This window comes from Electrona antarctica (assembly GCF_951216825.1).
Source record: "Electrona antarctica genome assembly, chromosome: 14".
In the NCBI taxonomy this organism is placed as follows: Eukaryota; Metazoa; Chordata; class Actinopteri; order Myctophiformes; family Myctophidae; genus Electrona; species Electrona antarctica.
In genome coordinates, this window is record NC_136795.1 from 37,181,871 (window position 1) to 37,206,999 (window position 25,129).

At 45.8% G+C, this 25,129-nt stretch overlaps 1 protein-coding gene across 1 annotated transcript in view; it reads left to right on the forward strand.

Annotated features, from left to right (window-relative positions):
* Nucleotides 1-249: 249 nt before the first annotated feature.
* gas7a (growth arrest-specific 7a) overlaps nt 250-25,129 on the forward strand; it is a 32,306-nt gene continuing 7,426 nt past the window's right edge. The window contains exons 1-8 of the mRNA XM_079520637.1: nt 250-311; nt 8,895-8,938; nt 11,130-11,192; nt 17,061-17,150; nt 20,535-20,650; nt 22,756-22,830; nt 23,471-23,549; nt 24,552-24,683. Coding sequence (XP_079376763.1) covers nt 266-311; nt 8,895-8,938; nt 11,130-11,192; nt 17,061-17,150; nt 20,535-20,650; nt 22,756-22,830; nt 23,471-23,549; nt 24,552-24,683 — 645 coding nt within the window. The 5' untranslated portion in view covers nt 250-265. The remainder of the gene's footprint in view (nt 312-8,894; nt 8,939-11,129; nt 11,193-17,060; nt 17,151-20,534; nt 20,651-22,755; nt 22,831-23,470; nt 23,550-24,551; nt 24,684-25,129) is intronic.

Below are 25,129 nucleotides of genomic sequence, written 5' to 3' on the forward strand. Positions count from 1 at the left end.
GGTCGTCGGGGATCGGGATTCGAACCCGCGACACGTTGTCGGCGGCAGACGCACGCTGTGTGCCCAGATGGCTACGCCAGCCATCCAGGCCGTTGAGTCCACTTTTTGTTACTGCAAAAGAAATTATCATTTGAAGAGAAACTATAAGTGGAGCGGTGAATAGTCCTTTTTCCTACTCTGTGCTTCTCTTAAAAAAAATAACAATATCTTTACTGCTCCTTGTGTCATTCCAGAAACCACATGGGAACGGCCTTCCATCGCTGCCATGTGTCTACAGTCATCTCTGACACAAGAGAACTCCTCACCATATGGTGATATTGAGCACTATATTTTTTAATTTAACATCTTTTTCAACACTATGCACCTACACCCACACTGTAGTGCCAAGGCTCAGTATATATATATATATATGTACTAGGCCTATATACAGGCTATATGGTGACCACCGAAAACTACAACATGACATCACGCCGTGGTGGTAAGCGACTCACTGCTCACCCAAACACATCTCTCTGTTTTTACTAACCGCTGGCGCACGCACGCACGCACGCACGCACGCACGCACGCACGCACGCACGCACGCACGCACGCACGCACGGACGCACGCACGCACGCACACACACTCACTCCATCAGTACATAAGAATAATTTACACCACAAATAATCAACACATCTTTTATGTGGTCACCTTATCACCTAAAAATGGAGTATGAATAGGCCTTAAGTCTCCAGTCCTATTATTATGAAATGGTAAATGGATATGGTGCATTTATATAGTATTAGCGGATTTTAATCTGTATGTACGTTTGTATGTACATGTGCTCTTTTTCCTTTTATGGACCGAAATAAAATCTATATCTATATAGCACTTTATCCAAGGCGCAAATTATGAATATTCACTAGAATATCAATATGACATATTTATGTACAATTATGACATTTAGCCAATTTTAAATTAATTCAAACTAAAGTATCTTTTCATATCAGGAAAAGGAGTCACATTTACATTTGAAAACCTTCTGCACTAGATGAGATCCTGCTAATGACATGCCCAGCATCTGAGCACAGAACACATGGTATCATTCCATTGACATGTGATCTGAGCCACACTTGGAGGTATAACCACATGAATCCTACTAGCATCCCCATTCTGTAACATTTGATGAAAATATCAGATCTACAAGCTGACAACTCGTCGCAACGCAACAAGTTGTGAACTTGTAAATCGGCTATTTTGAGTATCTGAGGGTGGGAAAAGTAAGATAAAATAAGATGTCACACTTTACCATGATTACAGTTGACAACTTGACATAATGAAAATGTTTAGTTTATCGTACCTTTGCAGTCGAGTCCTTTCATAAGATAAGATCTCATTTAGTAAGAACCGGAATTTGAAAATATAGCCTAGATTATTATCGGACTGTATGTCTGCATGTTGAAAAAAACTGTTAATTATTAAAGTACTATGTTACTGTTAATCAAAATGTACATTTCACAAATGAATGGATGTCGTATGAGTTAATTGGAAGATGATCATATGACATAAAAGGTTCAGATTGCAAACATAATCATTGGTCATGGTCATGCAACCAAGTACTATATTGGACTTTAGACTCTATGTATGTTTGTAGTCCCCTTTATTATTGCAGGCTGACACGCTTCCTCGCTATAGCTAGTGTCTATAGTGTCTATAGCTCGTGTCTAGCTAGTGTCTATAGTGTCTATAGCTAGTGTCTTTAAAGCTAGTGTCTATAGTGTCTAAAGCTAGTGTCTATAGCTATAGTGTATATATTTACTGTAGTGTCTAGCTAGTGACTATAGCTATAGTGTCTATAGCTAGTGTCTATAGCTAGTGTCTATAAAGCTAGTGTCTATAGCTATAGTGTCTATAGTTACTGTAGTGTCTATAGCTAGTGTCTATAGCTATAGTGTCTATAGCTACTATAGTGTCTATAGCTAGTGTCCGAGCCTGTGATGTGTTGCGTCTGGGGTCACACTACCGAACCCACGTGTTTACCGTGAGCTTGAGATGATGGTCCACTTGATTTGTAGAGAGTGGACAGTCCATGAATCATAGGTGACGAGGAACCATTAGTGGCCTATAGGGCGCAGGTTACTGGTGAGAGGAACCATTAGTGGCCCATAGGGTGGGTTACTGGTGACTAGGAACCATTAGTGGCCTATAGGGTGGGTTACTGGTGAGAGGAACCATTAGTGGCCTATAGGGTGGGTTACTGGTGAGAGGAACCATTAGTGACCTATAGGGTGGGTTACTGGTGAGAGGAACCATTAGTGGCCTATAGGGTGGGTTACTGGTGAGAGGAACCATTAGTGGCCCATAGGGTGGGTTACTGGTGAGAGGAACCATTAGTGGCCCATAGGGTGGGTTACTGGTGAGATGAACCATTAGTGGCCTATAGGGTGGGTTACTGATGACGAGGAACCATTAGTGGCCTATAGGGTGGGTTACTGGTGACGAGGAACCATTAGTGGCCCATAGGGTGGGTTACTGGTGGTGACGAGGAACCATTAGTGGCCTATAGGGTGGGTTACTGGTGAGAGGAACCATTAGTGGCCTATAGGGTGGGTTACTGGTGAGAGGAACCATTAGTGGCCCATAGGGTGGGTTACTGGTGAGAGGAACCATTAGTGGCCTATAGGGTGGGTTACTGATGAGAGGAACCATTAGTGACCTATAGGGTGGGTTACTGGTGAGAGGAACCATTAGTGGCCCATAGGGTGGGTTACTGGTGACTAGGAACCATTAGTGGCCTATAGGGTGGGTTACTGGTGAGAGGAACCATTAGTGGCCTATAGGGTGGGTTACTGGTGAGAGGAACCATTAGTGGCCCATAGGGTGGGTTACTGGTGAGAGGAACCATTAGTGGCCTATAGGGTGGGTTACTGGTGAGAGGAACCATTAGTGGCCTATAGGGTGGGTTACTGGTGAGAGGAACCATTAGTGGCCTATAGGGTGGGTTACTGGTGAGAGGAACCATTAGTGGCCTATAGGGTGGGTTACTGGTGAGAGGAACCATTAGTGGCCCATAGGGTGGGTTACTGGTGAGAGGAACCATTAGTGGCCCATAGGGTGGGTTACTGGTGAGAGGAACCATTAGTGGCCTATAGGGTGGGTTACTGGTGAGAGGAACCATTAGTGGCCTATAGGGTGGGTTACTGGTGAGAGGAACCATTAGTGGCCCATAGGGTGGGTTACTGGTGAGAGGAACCATTAGTGGCCTATAGGGTGGGTTACTGGTGAGAGGAACCATTAGTGGCCTATAGGGTGGGTTACTGGTGAGAGGAACCATTAGTGGCCCATAGGGTGGGTTACTGGTGAGAGGAACCATTAGTGGCCTATAGGGTGGGTTACTGGTGAGAGGAACCATTAGTGACCTATAGGGTGGGTTACTGGTGAGAGGAACCATTAGTGGCCTATAGGGTGGGTTACTGGTGAGAGGAACCATTAGTGGCCTATAGGGTGGGTTACTGGTGAGAGGAACCATTAGTGGCCCATAGGGTGGGTTACTGGTGAGAGGAACCATTAGTGGCCCATAGGGTGGGTTACTGGTGAGATGAACCATTAGTGGCCTATAGGGTGGGTTACTGATGAGAGGAACCATTAGTGGCCTATAGGGTGGGTTACTGGTGACGAGGAACCATTAGTGGCCCATAGGGTGGGTTACTGGTGGTGACGAGGAACCATTAGTGGCCCATAGGGTGGGTTACTGATGACGAGGAACCATTAGTGGCCTATAGGGTGGGTTACTGGTGACGAGGAACCATTAGTGGCCCATAGGGTGGGTTACTGGTGGTGACGAGGAACCATTAGTGGCCCATAGGGTGGGTTACTGGTGAGAGGAACCATTAGTGGCCTATAGGGTGGGTTACTGGTGACTAGGAACCATTAGTGGCCCATAGGGTGGGTTACTGGTGACAAGGAACCATTAGTGGCCTATAGGGTGGGTTACTGGTGAGAGGAACCATTAGTGGCCTATAGGGTGGGTTACTGGTGAGAGGAACCATTAGTGGCCCATAGGGTGGGTTACTGGTGGTGACGAGGAACCATTAGTGGCCCATAGGGTGGGTTACTGGTGAGAGGAACCATTAGTGGCCCATAGGGTGGGTTACTGGTGACAAGGAACCATTAGTGGCCTATAGGGTGGGTTACTGGTGAGAGGAACCATTAGTGGCCTATAGGGTGGGTTACTGGTGAGAGGAACCATTAGTGGCCCATAGGGTGGGTTACTGGTGAGAGGAACCATTAGTGGCCCATAGGGTGGGTTACTGGTGAGAGGAACCATTAGTGGCCTATAGGGTGGGTTACTGGTGAGAGGAACCATTAGTGACCTATAGGGTGGGTTACTGGTGAGAGGAACCATTAGTGGCCCATAGGGTGGGTTACTGGTGAGAGGAACCATTAGTGGCCCATAGGGTGGGTTACTGGTGAGAGGAACCATTAGTGGCCCATAGGGTGGGTTACTGGTGAGAGGAACCATTAGTGGCCTATAGGGTGGGTTACTGGTGAGAGGAACCATTAGTGGCCTATAGGGTGGGTTACTGGTGAGAGGAACCATTAGTGGCCCATAGGGTGGGTTACTGGTGAGAGGAACCATTAGTGGCCCATAGGGTGGGTTACTGGTGAGAGGAACCATTAGTGGCCCATAGGGTGGGTTACTGGTGAGAGGAACCATTAGTGGCCCATAGGGTGGGTTACTGGTGAGAGGAACCATTAGTGGCCCATAGGGTGGGTTACTGGTGAGAGGAACCATTAGTGGCCTATAGGGTGGGTTACTGGTGAGAGGAACCATTAGTGGCCTATAGGGTGGGTTACTGGTGAGAGGAACCATTAGTGGCCTATAGGGTGGGTTACTGGTGAGAGGAACCATTAGTGGCCCATAGGGTGGGTTACTGGTGAGAGGAACCATTAGTGGCCCATAGGGTGGGTTACTGGTGACTAGGAACCATTAGTGGCCCATAGGGTGGGTTACTGGTGACTAGGAACCATTAGTGGCCCATAGGGTGGGTTACTGGTGAGAGGAACCATTAGTGGCCCATAGGGTGGGTTACTGGTGAGAGGAACCATTAGTGGCCCATAGGGTGGGTTACTGGTGACTAGGAACCATTAGTGGCCCATAGGGTGGGTTACTGGTGACTAGGAACCATTAGTGGCCTATAGGGTGGGTTACTGGTGAGAGGAACCATTAGTGGCCTATAGGGTGGGTTACTGGTGACTAGGAACCATTAGTGGCCCATAGGGTGGGTTACTGGTGACTAGGAACCATTAGTGGCCTATAGGGTGGGTTACTGGTGAGAGGAACCATTAGTGGCCCATAGGGTGGGTTACTGGTGAGAGGAACCATTAGTGGCCCATAGGGTGGGTTACTGGTGACTAGGAACCATTAGTGGCCCATAGGGTGGGTTACTGGTGACTAGGAACCATTAGTGGCCCATAGGGTGGGTTACTGGTGAGAGGAACCATTAGTGGCCCATAGGGTGGGTTACTGGTGAGAGGAACCATTAGTGGCCTATAGGGTGGGTTACTGGTGACTAGGAACCATTAGTGACCTATAGGGTGGGTTACTGGTGAGAGGAACCATTAGTGGCCTATAGGGTGGGTTACTGGTGAGAGGAACCATTAGTGGCCTATAGGGTGGGTTACTGGTGAGAGGAACCATTAGTGGCCTATAGGGTGGGTTACTGGTGACGAGGAACCATTAGTGGCCTATAGGGTGGGTTACTGGTGACGAGGAACCATTAGTGGCCTATAGGGTGGGTTACTGGTGACTAGGAACCATTAGTGACCTATAGGGTGGGTTACTGGTGACGAGGAACCATTAGTGGCCCATAGGGTGGGTTACTGGTGACTAGGAACCATTAGTGACCTATAGGGTGGGTTACTGGTGACTAGGAACCATTAGTGGCCTATAGGGTGGGTTACTGGTGACTAGGAACCATTAGTGGCCTATAGGGTGGGTTACTGGTGACTAGGAACCATTAGTGGCCTATAGGGTGGGTTACTGGTGAGAGGAACCATTAGTGGCCCATAGGGTGGGTTACTGGTGACGAGGAACCATTAGTGGCCTATAGGGTGGGTTACTGGTGAGAGGAACCATTAGTGGCCCATAGGGTGGGTTACTGGTGACTAGGAACCATTAGTGGCCCATAGGGTGGGTTACTGGTGACGAGGAACCATTAGTGGCCTATAGGGTGGGTTACTGGTGACGAGGAACCATTAGTGGCCCATAGGGTGGGTTACTGGTGAGAGGAACCATTAGTGGCCTATAGGGTGGGTTACTGATGACGAGGAACCATTAGTGGCCTATAGGGTGGGTTACTGGTGAGAGGAACCATTAGTGGCCTATAGGGTGGGTTACTGGTGAGAGGAACCATTAGTGGCCCATAGGGTGGGTTACTGATGACGAGGAACCATTAGTGACCTATAGGGTGGGTTACTGGTGACGAGGAACCATTAGTGGCCCATAGGGTGGGTTACTGGTGAGAGGAACCATTAGTGGCCCATAGGGTGGGTTACTGGTGAGAGGAACCATTAATAATAATAATAATAAAACTTTATTTGTATAGCACCTTTCATGACATGAAATGCAGCTCAAAGTGCTTTACACAAAAAATGAAAGAAAAGCAGGGCATAAACAATACAGTGAGGACATGAATAACATTTTTTTAAAAAGACAGATAAATCAATTAAAAGCAAGGGTGTAAAAGTGGGTCTTGAGCTGAGCTTTAAAAATGTCTACATTAGTGGCCTATAGGGTGGGTTACTGGTGACGAGGAACCATTAGTGGCCTATAGGGTGGGTTACTGGTGACGAGGAACCATTAGTGGCCTATAGGGTGGGTTACTGGTGACGAGGAACCATTAGTGGCCCATAGGGTGGGTTACTGGTGAGAGGAACCATTAGTGGCCTATAGGGTTGGTTACTGGTGAGAGGAACCATTAGTGGCCTATAGGGTGGGTTACTGGTGAGAGGAACCATTAGTGGCCCATAGGGTGGGTTACTGGTGAGAGGAACCATTAGTGTCCTATAGGGTGGGTTACTGGTGACTAGGAACCATTAGTGGCCCATAGGGTGGGTTACTGGTGAGAGGAACCATTAGTGGCCCATAGGGTGGGTTACTGGTGAGAGGAACCATTAGTGGCCTATAGGGTGGGTTACTGGTGAGAGGAACCATTAGTGGCCTATAGGGTGGGTTACTGGTGAGAGGAACCATTAGTGGCCTATAGGGTGGGTTACTGGTGAGAGGAACCATTAGTGGCCTATAGGGTGGGTTACTGGTGAGAGGAACCATTAGTGGCCTATAGGGTGGGTTACTGCATGGTGAGAGGAACCATTAGTGGCCTATAGGGTGGGTTACTGGTGAGAGGAACCATTAGTGGCCCATAGGGTGGGTTACTGGTGAGAGGAACCATTAGTGGCCTATAGGGTGGGTTACTGGTGAGAGGAACCATTAGTGGCCTATAGGGTGGGTTACTGGTGAGAGGAACCATTAGTGGCCCATAGGGTGGGTTACTGGTGACTAGGAACCATTAGTGGCCCATAGGGTGGGTTACTGGTGAGAGGAACCATTAGTGGCCTATAGGGTGGGTTACTGGTGACTAGGAACCATTAGTGGCCCATAGGGTGGGTTACTGGTGAGAGGAACCATTAGTGGCCCATAGGGTGGGTTACTGGTGACTAGGAACCATTAGTGGCCTATAGGGTGGGTTACTGGTGACTAGGAACCATTAGTGGCCTATAGGGTGGGTTACTGGTGAGAGGAACCATTAGTGGCCCATAGGGTGGGTTACTGTTGTACAGTGTAAGAAAAGTAACGCACATCCTCCATTGGTGCTGATCCAAAACTGTAGAAACAGTAAACAATAAAATGAAAGCAGGGGCTCGCAACTCACTTTAAGATGCTCCAAGCTATATTTAACGACAGGCAGGCAGAAAATACGACGTTTCGGCCTCACGGTCTTTGTCAAGTATATTAATATACAATATTGTCATATACTTGACAAAGACGTCGTATTTTCTGCCTGCCTGTCGTTAAATAAAGTTTGGAACATCTTTACGTGAGTTGCGAGCCCCTACTTTCTTTTTACTGCTGTACAGAGACACACAGTGATGTGCAGCATCTGAGTCCTTGTCCTTCCCCATGTGTTCTGTTTGTAGTGCTGCACGATACTTGCTCAAATGTGAATCTCGATTTCCTCCACAAGAACTGATAATCACGATTCTCACATGATTCAAAATGTATTCTGTAGTTGCTGAACATTATTCAAAATGTGGCACCTGAAGCCAACTAGTGTGGCTTTAAACAGACAACATCAAAGTGCTTGACTTAAACGTCTCTTAAAGTCTCTCTTGTAGCAAAAACACAAGAGTAACTAAAATGAATTGGACAGCCAACTAGTGCTGCACCATTCTGGCTCAAATTTAGAAATTAGATTGTCTGAATCCAGATCTCGATCTCTTTTCGATTAATTGTGCAGCGCTGTCTGTTTGTGGAAGAGAGGAGGAACCATGCAGTTACTTCCTACCTGAAATAAGTAAGAGAATTCCTAAAGTGTAAGCATGTGGGATTCGTGGCTTTGATGTGAGGGAGGACACATTGACTCCTGTCTGAAAGAGGAATGAGCTATAGGAGACTTGCCATTCTCATGCAAACAGTGGCGTACCCACTCCAAGATGGCAGATTACATCCTCAGCATAACTTGTATGACCTTTTCACTATAATTGAGCCATACATGACGTCTCACAGTGTGGATCGCTGTTGTAGCTATACACACCTACTCACTATTGTCAAGATATCTCATGATCACAAGACTTCTTCTGTTGATTGTTTCCGAATAACAGATTATAATCCGTTTGTCTCTCTACCCACCCATAGAAATGTCCGATGTTGCTGAACAGAAGGCCACCATGGACAAACAGGTACCGTATGGTCTATAAAACCATCATAGAATTGTACACATTGTACTGTACACCGACGTCATTATTTTCACACCTTCATAATACTGTGAATACTGTATCTTCCCACTTTACAGTCTTGTTTTGTCTATTTGTTTATTCGTTTAGTTTGTCATGTTTTGTGATATCATGCAGAGTGCCATACTGTGCACTGTATAACCACCAGTGCCACTCCCACATCACAGATTCATCTGTGCCAACAACAGTGATTACACGCCAAGAAAAGACACGTGACCAATTTTGAGTCAGATGAGGGCATACCATGTCATCATCATCGCACCGGAGCGGTACCGTAGAGATGGACAGATATTAGGGCCATATGGGCAACCGAGAATTGGAAAACACACTACTAGGGTCTGTCAGCTTTTGAACGGAGGCCAGCCACAGAGCTTTAGCTCACACTGAGAGAAGTGGGAAACCTGGGGGCCCCCGGAGTGGACCGATAATAAGCTGGCTCCATCGCATCGCTGTCCTTCTCCCAGCAGCCTGGGTATAGGCGGTGTCCGTGGGCGCTGCTCTGCTCTGCACTGCCTGCCACCATGTTCTGTGCCACGAAGGTGAGAGAGACCGAGTCTGTGGTGGCGATACGTGTTCAATTCCACCTACTGTACGTATACTGTAGGTTGTTGTATTCTGGCCGTGCGTGTTTTCTCTGCACATTGATTGCACACTCATGGGACAACGACATCGGTGGTCAGCGCCACCTGCCACCATATTTGTGCGGAAGGAAAGAAGGAAGGTGGGGCTGTGAGCCCACCGCAGTATTGTTGTGGATCGTTTCCCCCATTGACTATGTTCACACGGTGGCCATTTTGCTTGCACTTCTAAAGCTTTGTTCAGTTATATGTGGCGGTGACTCGCACCGAAAATGGCAGATCTCCAAGCTCACAACGAGCCAGGCCAGTGGGCCGGCTGTGTTGGTGTTGCCGATCAGTTGTAGGTGGATGTCATCGTAAGAGCTCCTGCACCTGGAGCGATCACGTGTGCAGTATCTGCTCTACTGTGCACATGAAGTGTGTTTCACGCCTCCGGTGGAACACTGTCATAAGAGAGAGATGATAATGATGCTGTTGTTGGAGCCGTACCACACACATAATTATTAGACCCACCGTGCACACGGATGAGAGCGCACGCACGCACGCACGCACGCACGCGCGCACACACACACACACATAAACATCATAAACATAAATATCGATGAATATGAGTCTGCTTCCCTACTAAGCAGCCGCAAACCTTTTAAAGTCCTTTTACCTAACGTTTGATCTCACTCTCATTGGATCTGCATGCATATCACACACACAGAAAGTGATTACGCATGCACTCTCACAGATGTCCTTAAATCACATCTTTCCTAATCTAATGGTTTATAAACAAAACCATAGAGGCACTTGATTGGCTGCTTTTTTTCTCTTCTTCATCTCACATGAGAGGATGCTCTCTCTCTCTCTCTCTCTATCTCTCTCTCTCTCTCTCTCTCTCTCTCCCTCCACCAGCTTGCCTCACAATCATAATTAGCCTTTTGGAGATCATCATTCACCCATTTACATCTCACCCTGCCCTCCCTCCCTCCTTCCCTTCCTCAAGCCGTCCCTCCTCACACCACCTCCTCTGTTCTCCTGGCAAGGACTATGTAAATACCCCTCCTCTTACCCCCCCCCCCCCCCCCCCCCCCCCCTCTCTCTCTCTCTCTCTCCTTTCTCTCCCCGGGTAATTTCCTCACACATTCACACATGCTCTCGTCCATCCTCAGTGATCGGTCGCTGCATGGACTGGATCGACGCGCGGTATCTCCTCGCTGAAACGCAACTCGTGTGCGTGTGTGTGAGACAGCAACTCGAGGCGTTACGTTCACAGGACCGTGACCGACCACCCCCTTACGCCACCTCCCCCCCTACACGGTCCCCCTCCCTGCTCCCCACCTCCTCACCCCCTGCAACACGTCACCTCCTCTCCTCTCCAGTCAGCGCAGCTCGGCGCTTGGGTTGTGACACCGAGAGGCAGCTTCAGGGTGCGTTTGTGCGTGTGCACGTGGAGAGAAGGCTTTCCCTCCCGAACAGAAGGAGCAGGGGAGAGAGGAGGAGAGGAGACGATGATGGAAGCCAGCTTTGACACAGAGGAGAGCTTTGATGATCCCTCCTGTCTTGTTCCACAGCCGCCCGGCTCCATCTCTCCGGCCAAGAGGCAGTTCAGAGAGGTCAAGGAGACCAAGATAACGGTGAGTACCTCACAGCTCTCAACTTCATCTGTCAGTCAATCTCCATCCCCTTTTTATCTCTGTTCCTCTCTTTCCTAGTTCTGTTGGTCTCAGATCTCAGTTTCTGAAGGGCTAGAAAATGTCAGGTAAGCTGATGTTCTGTATCCAGGATTCTGATCCTCTCTGCAAAAAACTAAAAAACTAAACGCAAAACAAAGAATAAAGTAAGTAAACACCCTTTTATTATGTCATGGCTATGGAAAGATGTCGACTGATGAATAGTGCATTTAATCTGCTCACATGTCTCCAGAAATCATAATGCATGATGTGGATTGTGGCTATGGAGTCACATAGGGAATCCTCCATTGACAGTCTACAGGACAGAACATTATTCTCAATGAAGGAGCATCCCTGGTGTCTCCCGGTAATCTCGAGCGCATTCGTGGACTAACAGCCCTTTACTCTGCCGTATTGAATTTCACGACTCCCTGGTAGCTTGACAGACCCCTGGCAGAGATAGGTTTTACTCACACAAGATGCATCCTCAAGACACCAAACTTGCACCCCCCCCCCTACCCCCCCACCCCATATTCCTGTCTGCTTCACAGATTTGGAGCAGGAGCGTACGTAGCCTATAGTTCCATTCCAGGTAGCACCTCTGTCTGTTTTCGGTACGGTGCCTTTGCAATGACAGAAAAGCGTAAAGCTTTTGTATAATTGCTGCGGCAAGCTATGGGTATCTTTTGGGACTGCGCAGTCTTGTCTGTCTGATAAGGATCTCACTTGGATCTCCAAGTGTTTGTTCCCTCAAGCTTTATACAATAATGACTCCTTTTCAAGTGAAAATAATGTGATGCATTTTCCAGCTAACAGTCAGTCATTTATTGCTGTATGAGAATGTATACATTTGAGTTTAGTCGCTTTTTGGCATGATGCTTTTACATCCCATCCCCTAGAGGGACCACAAACACACTACTCTGCAAGGCATTGCAGGTCACACAGACAGACAGCAGCACTGCAGCTGTCATTACTGGCAATGTCTTCAGGATTTGGAAAGTAAGCACTTTGTACACTGCATTGTTAGGACGGAGTGCGTATACTCCTCCAGTCCTCCACCAAGTCCACTACAATAGCAACCATTCAGCCGGCATATGTCAGACCACACACAAATGAATCCATTTCCAACTCTGAGAGAGTACAAATCTAACCAAATGTAACACATTTTGGTTACATTTGTACTGTCTCTGAGGTAAATGAACACTCTTGCATGTGTGCACGCACTGACGCACGCACGCACGCACACACATACACACAATCATAAAGATCACTTATCGGTATACCATTGTGCTGAGTAGCAGGTTGTCAAACAAATAAAAAGGAAAAGAAACCGTTCATCTTTGAAGGAGTGCAGATTTGATGTGAAATCACTGATTCATCCCAAAGTCGCTCCAGTGTGTGACACTGGTGATGTTTATGTAAGCTGATGGTTGATGGTGAGTGATGGCAGAAGTGAGAGGGGTGGATGCCAGGGAACGGGTGGTGCTGCTAGTGTGGTGGGGGGGGGGGGTGGCTGAGGGCAGATGGACACACAGGAGGGTTTTGTGTTTGGTTTGGGGCTGGTCGTACCCTCGGTGGGCTGGCTGACCTGCCACGGGCCACGGGAGCCGTCAGTCTGGCTATTGTGATGTTGAAGCCCCACAGACCCGCGAGGGATTCTGAGAGTCCAGTTGCCATGGTGACAAAAGCTATAGCACTGATTAATGGCTGTTGAAACGGAAAACACTGCTATAGGACAGAATTGGGGGGGGGGGGGGGGGGGGTCAGATTTTTCCTGAATATACACTATGCAAAATGTAATAATAATGTTTTTTAAATAATTTAAAAAATATATATTTCTTTGATCACAGATCTATGCTTTTGATTAAGAGTACTCACTAAATATCTCTGTATTGCTAAGCCATGATAACATTCGTTATCGCCGTTTTTTAAAATATTTTGACTTAATAATTATTATTTCCCATTTGATCCCGCATGCTAGTTGCTACTGAATACTACTGAACAAGTACAAAATCGCAAAATGCAATGTTCACTCAAAATATGATTTCTTCGTTCAAAATTATAGCTCTGACAAGACGTTCGCACATCATGTCCGAAAAAGGTGTTTCCTGATGGTGTGTGTGTGTGATAACAGCTGAACCAAAAACTGTTTGTGGGGTGGGGGTGACGTCAGGGGAGAGAGAGAGAGAGAGAGGTGTGTTTATTGTTGTGGCACGGTGCATCTCGGATTACACAACCCTCCAGTTGTCATGGAGACGTGCACATCCACGCTAGAGTGCATGGTAGTGTACGTCTCACTGCCTACAGTCCAAATCCTCGGTGTTAATTTAACACAGCGTGTAAGAATGGACTCAAATAGACCCTCGCGTACGTGACATTTGTACGCTGAGTTAAATGATCACTGGGGATGTTTCTGTGCTCTGTGGACCCCCATGTGGGTCATGTTGTGCATCAGATAGTAGAGCACAGCAGAGCTATAACCTTGCGTTCACCTTGTCTCCTCCATCATAGCCACGTGTGACCAATATAATATTATGTAGGTTATGATTTCACATTGGGAAACCTTCTGGGAGAGTCCTAATAGGCGAACATTTTGATGAACATTTGGCAAAAAAAGAAAAAATATTCCGATCCACAATATCACAATTGGTTTCTAGATCAGCTATATATTTCCAGGGAAGAGATTTGGTGTAGAGGGACTAAAGGAAGGGGCCAGCGCGCATGGTGGGCCACGGCCGGGTAAACAAAGTACACGTACTGTCTGTGGTTCCCAACCTTTTCTGGATCAGACAGGGCCCACTTGAAAACCTTGAAAGCATTCATCCGGCCCACCCATTGGACCACTTAGCGCTATTATGGTCAGATGGATGTACAGTATGGGCTGTGTGCATTTTCAGAGCACGTTTATTTTAATGATCAATCTCTTGTGTCTATCAGTATTGCAATGAAAGCTGTTACAACCAAACCTCATGTCACCTGGCTTTCCACTTCGGAGGAAAGGTCTGTGTTTCTAAATTGGCATGTGATCCGGTCCCCCCTGTTTGTTTTTAGTCTCGCCAGTTACCACGAGTTGGAATAAAATATATGGACATACCAAACAAATTATTCCAAGACGTATTTGAAGAAACGTGTCGGATTCATACGCTGTATCAAGCTGTATTTATTGGGTAAGCCTTAACATTTCGATGTCCTTGATCACAGGGAATTTTGGGTACTTCTGATTGTGGTTTGTTGTTTCCTGCCTAATGACTACAACCAGACTACAACATGACGTAAGTTACCATCCGCTCCCAACCGGATCCTAAACCTGAAAAGGAATGTTTCCCAGGCTATAGTTACAACCTGACTCAGGGTCACAACAAAAGGGAGACACAGGCACTGTTAACACTCCAATCACCCAGGACGAAGTTCACCGTCCTTTCAATTAGTAACACCCAGCGCCCAGGATGAAGTTTTATCCAAAAGACGAAGATTATTGATATCACAACCGATCACATTGCTCCACAGCCTAGGAGCGCCTGTTGCGCAATACTCAATGTTGCAGTGGGACGTCATCGAAAATGTTCCCCCCCTGTTTAGCCGACGAGACCAAAAATCTTAAACGTTAATAACTCTCGATCGAAATCATCCCGTCCAATTCTGTGTTAGACGGCCCACCATGGTCCCGTCGTTAGTCGTGATAGAATTAATCATACCTCGGCTCTAGAGTGTTTTGGCTACATTTAGCTGCTACATCCACATCCGGGATAACATCCGGTCCGTCGGTAAAAGTGCTCCGCTGCTATAAATCGCTGGGCGCTATGATTTAATGGATTAAATAACCCCGGGCAATCGGAGTGTTAAAAGTATATAAAATGTATATTTTTTAAAAGATAAACTACATGTAAGTAAACAACTGCAAACCTAACATGTCAGTAAATATATGGACCATCAGTGTGTAGGCAGTGTATTTGTGCAAGTGTGAATGTTGCAGGGTGTTAAACAAACAACCTAGGGAGAGTGGAGAAGGGTATGAATGAAGGCACACTCAGGTGTGGTCCAATATCTCCCTGACGATCCAACTCCACTCTGTCAGCCATAGCAGCATCCATGTTAGGCAGGGTAGGTCACAAAGCGCTTAAGGAAAGAAAAAATAAGAAAAAAAACATTACATTTATATATTTTGTGCGTACAATTTTTATATATATTAGTGCTTTGCCAATTATTTGGGGGCCCTCTTGCAATATCCTCATAGCCCACCAGTGGGTCCCGTCCCACAGGTTGGGAATGGCTGCTGTAGGGTGTAAGTGATTAAACACTAGCTCGGGTGCTGTTAGGTGCGTTGCCATGCACGCTGTGCCATGCCAGCACCTGGCTTCTTTGTATTGGCCTCTCCCAAAGCGGTCAGCTCTTGCAATATTATAAGTAAAATAATAATAATGAATGAGAGAAAAACAGTGGTATGGGATAGAATGGGAGGAAAGCATGCTGACAACAGTGGGGAAGTCTCACGTTGTTTTGTTACGGAGGGGCTAGTCTTTACAGCAAAAGTAATTTGTCGCTTAGCAACAGCTGCCGAGCCTCTCCACATTGTCATGGAGCGTTGCTGTGATGTTCAGTCAGTGCTACAGTATGCTTAGAACTGATGTGCTGGGGTGTATAATGTGAGTTATAGTGGATAGATAAGCAAAAGAGTGAGGTAATTTGGGGGGTTAGGAGGTTAGTCTACAGTCCTGGTTGTGCTGGAATGGCCAGTTAGAGAGCCATTTGTTTGCCTGACAGATGCTTATTTTTATGTGTGCCTTATGGGCCATTCATTTTCTACTCTGTCAGTAGAATTTGTGTCTATTCAGCAAAACAAAAAACTGCTGCGTTATGCGATGAAGAAGCCCCCCCCTGTTCCCAGCACACACGAGTACACTCAAGTTTGTTTATGTATGAAGAAAAAAGGCCCCTAATTCCACAAACCGATACATTAACATAATATGACGATGATGATTATGCAACAAGAAGTTGAGACAGGCACTGCTCTGTCCTAATGTAGGATATACAGTATCTAATACTGTATATGAATGTAACCTATACCCACATGATAAACACCATTAATCACTCGGGCCACAGTCGGAAGGGCTAAACCCTCTCTAGTTCCTATAGCTATCTTAAGAAGAAAAGAAATGTCAAAGACGTCGGGAACACTATAGATCCTCGATGAGGATTTATCGTGCTGGGGCTGCCCCCCGTGTCATAAAGGTAATCTGTATTCATATTTTAGTCCTAACTCCGGAGCTCCTCACTAAGCACCCATAAAAGAAAAAGACAAGTGAGTTAGGGAGACATGAGCCCTGCTTTAGATAAATGGTCTCATTTTCTGCTGGATGTGAGGAAGCAGATAAACAACGGCCGTGATAGATGTGGGCCAGGCGTAATGGAGGATCTGGAGCCCATGACAATCAGTATGATCTCTGATGCGGAAAATGAACAAAGTGACATGTTCTACACAGAGTAAATCATGCTGCTTCCGATTAGATATTCTCTAGAGTACATGGATGATAACAATGTATGCATTGTATGGAGTTGTGGTCACGTTTATCTTTCTTTCACTGCATTGCAACGGGGGGGGGGGGGGGGGGTGTGTGTGTGTGTGTGTGTGTGTGTGTGTGTGTGTGTGGGGGGCTAATCTCCTCATAAGCACTGGACCGATAAGGGGACAAATTTCTTGTGCAGCCTGTCAGGATGACACACACACTTGTGAGTGACTTTTGTAGAAATGTCCATGAAAAGAGAACATTACGCAATATGTATGTTCTTGTTGCTCTATGTTTTGAATTGACATTTTATTGTCTGTGTTTCCAGATCAATGGCGTCACATTCCCACTACCTGGGGAGGGACCCGAGCAGCAGCTCCTTAAGCCGGGTGAATGGAGTTACTGTGACTACTTCTGGGTAAGAGAACCATAGACACATAAAGGCCTCTTCCGGCTCTGGGGCTGCCGCATCTCCAGGGAAGGCAACATGGAGGAAAGCTTTCCCGAGATTCCTTGCGAAGCGTAGCGGAAGCTTGCCAAGCTTCCGGGTACGTAACGGAAGGGGACGCTCGGTAGACCTATTAGAGGCGCGACTCCCTCTTTCCCAGTGGCACTTGAGTGGCAGTGACGCAGCATGCCTCCAGCACTTCCGCTTGACTTCCTCCTCTCGCTGGAGACAGGTCACTCCAACAAACTGCAGCGACCAATGAGGCATCTACATTTTGGAGCGGTGCCTCCGCTCCATTACGCAGCTATGCGTGTCCCTATGTCTGTCGCTATGTCTGCATACGTGTTCGAGCACGGAAAGCGGCAACACGGTAACTCTGTCATTTCTCGACCGTTTCGGATGTGGGAAAAAAAATAAGTACAGTACAGAGCACAGTACACTACAATAGAGTACAGAGCACAGTACAGTACAGTAACTATAACAATAGATATAGTATAGTTGCACCGCTCAGTTCACGACTGGTGTGATTTTTAATATCTATGAAGAGAACCCTCGTCTATTGTCATTAGGCGTGGCTCAATAACGAGCAAGCACCATCACAATCATTATCCCAGCTGTAACCAATATGAGTCATTTATATCAATCATTATCCCAGCTGTAACCAATATGAGTCATTTATATCAATCATTATCCCAGCTGTAACCAATATGAGTCATTTATATCAATCATTATCCCAGCTGTAACCAATATGAGTCATTTATATCAATCATTATCCCAGCTGTAACCAATATGAGTCATTTATATCAATCATTATCCCAGCTGTAACCAATATGAGTTATTTGCTCTCAGAACTCGCCTTGAAACCGGCAAAAAATAAAATGCTCAATGAATGTGTTCTTCCTCAGCGTCATGAAGCTGAGGAAGACCCATGGGAAAAGGACATTTATCGTGCAGCTCTCGAGGAGACTTTTGTTTAATCTGGAGTGTTGCAGGCATTATGCTTTGGCAATGCTTTCTCTCACTACATGAATGAGATCCTACACTGATAGATAGTACTCATTATGCGTTTCGCCGGCAGATGATATGAAGGGCCTCATGAGTAGTGAGGTTGATTTTCTCTATGCGTTATATATACACAGTAGTAGGCTCACTAGGCTGTGTGTGTGTGTGCGCGTGTGCGTGCGTGCGCGCGCGCGCGCGCGCGTGTGTGTGTGTGTGTGTGTGTGTGTGCGTTCACATTATACATGGTATATTCCCATTTTATCACTGATAAATAAGATAAGCCCTCAGCCACACTACATGCTGGCCCCACAATCTTCCGTTTTCATGAATGTCCAATATGCCGAAAGGCTATTTTTAGCAAGACACTTTCCATTTTACCCACCGTACCTGCAGCTACAACATGCACTCCTGCTGGCCTTGGATCGGAAATCTCCTTCCTGTTCCCATGACTCTGCTCATCTAGTGCCTTTCAGCTTGCCAACTGCTTCATTTAAAAAAAATAAAATAAGAAAAAGACAAATACTTTCCGCTCGCTCTCCTTCAAAAAGAAAGAAAACCACCATCTCTTTCCTTGTCTGCAACGGCTGTTGTTTTAATTTATCGCCCATTGTGTCATGTTTGCTTGTGATTGATTGTGATCCCGTGTACATCCCGTGACCTGCTTCATGGAAGCCATAGCACAAGCCCTCACCTCGGTTCCACTCGGTGTAATCCATCAGTCCCACTTGTCACAAGCCACAGAGGATGCTGCTCTTAATTGGCTGGCTATACCGGTCTGCACACATAATATATAGATGGAAATGCACATGAACGAACGCACATACTACAAACACATGCACATATACTGGTGCACACATGTACTGATGCATATACAGAAACATTTACGCACAGATAGGCAAATACACCCACAGACACATGCTCACATATAACACCATAACAGTAATGATAGTTCCTCAGTGTTCATTTAACACATTTATTGACGGATTAATCAATACTAAAACCCGCTTCACTGCCGTTGTCTGTCACTAACCTTTGAAGAATCACCCGATAGTGTACGTCGTTCCATTGCATGAATGTGTGCCTTAAAATAGCGCGATCGCATGTCCTAATGTCGGAAAATATTCCATGATCGCCAGTGACAACAAGGAAGAAAGATCACAGCCGCTCGCAGCGTGCCGCATATTGTCAATAGCATTGCATTGGAGAGCGATTACCCATCGGCCCCCAGAAGCTAGTGAGACTTTGTTTGTTTTTCCAGTCACGTGATCCATACGTGTGACGTCACGTGTCATAAAGTAGCCGCGGATTCAAAACCGCATATGTCTCATAAGTTATCAAAATCGCCCAATAAAACATAACTCGGGAAACTCTTGTGTAGCAGGGAAAGACACTATCGATTAACTCGGGAAAGTCGTGTTTAGCAGTCAAACTTTAACAGTGTTGTCACCTGCCAGTGAGGAGCCCCCACCGGGAGGAAGTAGCGCATCCGTCCTACATCTTCCGTTCAACAACCCCCTGCTGACAGGCTAGGCCCAGCCCTTAGGTGTTGTTAAGATCGCCCACCCGGCCACCCCACCTGGCTTCTCTCCACCAAACACAGCCATTTGTGTTTATATAGAGTTGGCCAAGCCGCAGCATGCACTTTATGGGGGTGGACAGGTATTTTACCCCTGTGTCACCTGAGATCCCTAACGGTGTTCAATCAACAAATGTAACCAAATGGCCCGTGTACACTCTCAGAATTAAATTAACGCACGTTGACGCATGTCCTCTCCTTGACATGCAAATGTGCAGCGATGTGTGCTCAGTGATTCAGGCTCGTAGTAGCTCATCATGACTCACCCACGCTACACACAAATCCCCCTACGCGCACTCAGAATGTAAACAATGCCCAAAGGTGCCCTTTGACATTCTGTTAAAATGTAAAATCCTGGACACATCTGTAACTCTGCAGCCCCATTTTCCACCCAAAGAACTTTGGTTCTATATAGAACTGGTTCCGTTCTAGATTCTTGGAACCGTGGTGCTTTCACGGAACCGGCAGCCATTTTTGTGGTTCCAGTTCCGAACCAGCTTTTAAGATTCTGAACCAATTAATTTTCAGTGGAAACACTCTGAACTGGTTCAATATTAGGCGGGGAAAGAATAACTGAACCGGTTTGACCTCGGTGCATGGAAAAGGGGCCTGAGTGTAAAGATGGACATTTGGTTCCATTTGTACAAAATGTTACAAATGGATAAATGAACACTGAGGGTTTATTCCTGCACGTGTAGCTGCATTGCATGCATGCTGTGGCAGTGTGGATAATTATTGTGTTTGTGTAATTGAGTGACGTCTCCTTTCCCTCTCAGACTGACAGGAAAGACCCCCAGGGGGGCGCCTGCGTTCCAGGCTTCGAGGTTCTACTGCAGAAACAGCTGAAGGGCAAACAGATGCAGAAAGAGATGGCAGAATTCATTCATGAGAGGTACGTACAGTATGCGTGCGGCCGTGCGCACATCCTGACAGAGAAGGCTTGTGCCGTCCATTGTGTGTATGTTGACTTGAAGAAGTCACCCAAAACAGATTTCTGATTGTATTAGAAATCTGCATGTGTGTTGAACATGCTATTATTAGAGATAGCCTCGGGTGATCTTGTCTTATCGCGTCTTATTTTATTTTATTTTTATCTGTGTGTAACAATGTGCCTTATCAGCCCACAACAGTGGTTGTTATCAGCATGTTATCAAGGCTTTAATAATGTGTTCCTGTCTTGCTTTTTACCCTTGAGTTTTGTGATAGCCTACATATTAGTGTGTGTGTGTGTGTGTGTGTGTGTGTGTGTGTGCGCGTGTGCGTGTGCGTGCGTGCGTGCGTGCGTGCGTGCGTGCGTGCGTAAACTTGAAGCGTGAAGGGGGGGGGGAGGGGGTGGTGTTGGCGTCTGAGCGTCTGAAACCATGGTGTTGGGGTCTATATAAAATGTATCTGTTGACTTCAGTTTTCATTTTGCCGGGATCTTTCTACAGGTCTGGCACTGTCATTTTTCTCATTAGAATCTGTCAGGGTCACTTGATTTGTGGAGACTTTAATCACAGATGACAGCCAGTCTACCGCTGCACACTGTAACATCCAGAGTATATATTTGTAACTTGATTACATTTGTCCAATGGCAGAATTACATTCTGAATAAAGTGTAAATACTTCCTCCATGTTTATATGAAAGCTTTTACATTATTTCTTTAAGGTATTAACATAAATGTATGATGCGCTACAAATTTATGAATGCTAGTAGCTACACATACATTTAACACGTAAACATTTTGTTTTGTCATATAAAGTCAAAAGAATCAAGCATCTGAGTGATGAAGAATTACATTTTAAGTGTTACAACTGACCTTCAATCAGGACACACATGGTACGTGGTAGCTCCACTTAGCACACAGAAAGCATAGGCCTATTTGGGAAGTTATGCTTAATTTATACACTGTCATACAGTGCGATGAAGCATAAATCGGCCTTTAATGAGCATCACACAGCAGAACACACTGGCTTTATTGCGCTCTCAATGTATCGAGTCACGTGAGTCAAGCGTCGAGAGCGCATTCAAACAGTGGGGCTTATTTAAACGGTCATGCAGATTTTTGTTTTTTCTTGTTGTTGAACCGTTGTTTGTCCTAACCTGACTCCGCCAGATGGGGCAGCAGAGAGTACACTACACTCTGCTGCCCCATCTGGCGGAGTCAGGTTATGTTTGTCCTGCACCTGCAGACACTTGAGGTGATTGATGTGTGCGTGCACCTCTTCATGCATTTAATGAGCATTCTCCCTTGATCCTAAATCAATGTTAAGCTTGTAAGATTCAATTAATCTTGCACATTTGACGTAGGAAATCTCTGTCTACCAAATCCAAGACCACTACTCAGTGGTGACCTTTACTTTGAGGTTCTGTAACTTGTTACGCATTTTGGGCGGGAACCCCTTTTGGTGTTAGCATTATGTTATGCTTTAGCTATTGAAAAATAGCAGATCTACAAGCTCATAGCGCGCCACCGAGTAGCGCGCTACGAGCTTGTAGGTCTGCTATTTTTGAAAAGTCGAAGAACGACTGACATAGAAACATAGCTTTTTCAGAAAACTGTCAGGATGTAGAAGACATTCTTAGAATCTGATCTCAGGTCAAAATGGGTTAATGCCGTCATATTGCGGGCATGGGCTTTCAAGAATGGGCCCTGTGACCTTCTATATATTTATTCAGGTGTGGACTGGAGGGTTTATGTGAATTTGTTGGCATGTTTGAATGCCTATATGTTCCCCTTGCTGGGGGCCTCGAATGCCAAACACATAAAGGCTACCCATTTTGAATAACCCTGAGGAGGAACATGAATAATGAATAAAATGGCTGTTCTGCTATATTATTACTGTATTGGAGAATTTTGCTCAAACACAGTGGTACTGTAGCAGCGAGAGAGAGGTCATAACTGTTGGTCTGCCATTTTGCCTCAAAACTAAAAAAGAATAAAAAAATCACTAAAGTTTTGTCCCTTGGGCCCGCAGCAACTTTCTATATTCTATATCTGTCTCTGTCTGTTTTAGAATAAAGATTGAAGAGGAATATGCCAAAAACCTCTCCAAGCTGTCTCTGAGCCCTCTAGCCGTGCAGGAAGAAGGGTGAGTGTACCGTCCATAATAATGTGTTCATCATTGACTTGCACTCTCTTGTTATGCCAGCTTGCAAAGTCATACAGAAATGGGAGGTTTACACAGTAAATGCAAACAACTACTACAACTACAAGTATTTATGAAACTTAAGGAAGAACAAGAACTACAAGGGTGTGTGTATAGTACTACAGATGGATGTATAGAACTACAAGGGTGTGTGTGTGTATAGTACTACAGATGGATGTATAGAACTACAAGGGTGTGTGTATAGTACTACAGATGGATGTACTGACAACAGTATGGGTGGTATAATTTGGAACGGCAACGCAATAAAAAAAAAAACGCACGAGAGAGAGAGAGAGAGAGAGAGAGAGAGAGAGAGAGAGAGAGAGAGAGAGAGAGAGAGAGAGAGAGAGAGAGAGAGAGAGAGAGAGAGAGAGAGAGAGAGAGAGAGAGAGAGAGAGAGAGAGAGAGAGAGAGAGAGAGAGAGAGAGAGAGAGAGAGAGAGAGAGAGAGAGAGAGAGAGAGAGAGAGAGAGAGAGAGAGAGAGAGAGAGAGAGAGAGAGAGAGATCTTTCTTAAATCCTGTGGTGATTATGAAACCTGCATCTAACACTACTAAAGTACTTGGAATTCTATTGTACTTCCAGAACTCTAGGAGAAGCCTGGACCCAGCTGAAGAAGAGTCTTCATGATGAAGCTGAGGTCCACCTCAAATTTTCCAACAAGGTACTGTACCATCTACAGAGGTCTATAATAAAAAACGAGTTACTTTTCTTTTTTTTGTTCTTATAGGTTTTAATTTGGAGATAACATTATACCCAAAAGTAACGTTAGCATAGCCTGGAAACAAAACTGGAGACAAATCTGCCAGTGAAGGCAAATATGGGGTGTGTGTTAACTATTTATCAGCAAACATTCATAGTCATACCTCACAGAATAATGACTAAAGTCCTTTGACAAGTCATTAGGGTCAAATTCAGTACAGATAGATACTTTCCACAACGTCAACCTTTACAATGAATTACATTGACCAGCTATCCACTCAGGAAGTTAAAGGAACAATTAACAAACCAGCTCAAAAGGTAATCAGACATCTGTAATTAATAATAAAAAAAATAAAAGATTTTTGAGCACTCTCTCAATGTCTTTGTTATAGATCTACCCACATTCAGGTCAAACAATTCGAGTTTTCAATCAACTGGAAGAAATGAAATAGTTTCCCACATGCTTGGGTAACTATAGTAGACAACATCCTTGGGTCAAAGGGCTTATTTAGTTCAACCTTGGCCTTGTCTGTATTGACAGAGAACAACCACCCTCTGCCCTACAATTCAATTAGCAAGTGCAGGAGAAACTAGATACTGGCTTCAAATGCAGCCTTACATAAAGCTGATGAAGCCTCAGAGCTTTGCATAGCCCTCCATTGTCTAACTAATTAGCTGTGTGTTGTGACGAGGCCCCCAGCAAGGGGAACATATAGGCTCAATCTCCGCTCTGCTCATTATGAGACGACAGTGTTAACGTGTGGTCAGACAGAACAGAGAGAAGTCCTTGTTGAAAGCTTGGCAGGTGGTAACCAAGTTAGACACACAGCGTGGTGCTTTTATAGTGTAGTATCTCCAATCACCCCATGCAGTGACATAATATGTCTCTGTAGAGTAAAGATGTACTGTAGGCCTGATTAAGGACATGTATATGAACTGTCTGCTCTGTCTTGTCTCTCTTTAGCTCCACTCCGAGGTAGAGAAGCCCTTACTGACATTCAGGGCAGACAACTTCAAGAAGGACCTGAAGAAGTACGACCATCACATGGCAGACCTCAGGAAGCAGCTGGCGAGTCGTTATGCAAGCGTGGAGAAGGTACCTAACTTTGAATGTTCACAAGAGTGTTCTGGAAGGATTCTATCAGCTCAACACTATTACTTCATTTAGTAATGTATGCAGAACACATATGCACACATTTGCTTGTAACCGAAACATTGAAACGTTGTCGCTTTTTACCTGCACCCTGTTAATAAAGTAAGGGCCTGAATTGTCTGAGCTGCTCCAGTGCCTCCTTCTCTCATGATACATGTCCTGCTTCTGAGATGCACCAGACTGGCCTGCCATAGGCTAGAGGCGCGGTTGGAACTCCCTTCTGCACACATTTGCTTGTTTGTAATGTCAACTGTGACAAAAGAAAACAGGGTTAATGTTGGTATCGTCTGTCTGTCTGTCTGTCTGTCTGTCTGTCTGGCGTGCGTGCGTGCGTGCGTGCGTGCGTGCGTATTACTCTTCCTCCGTTAGCAGAGGTACCTGGATACATA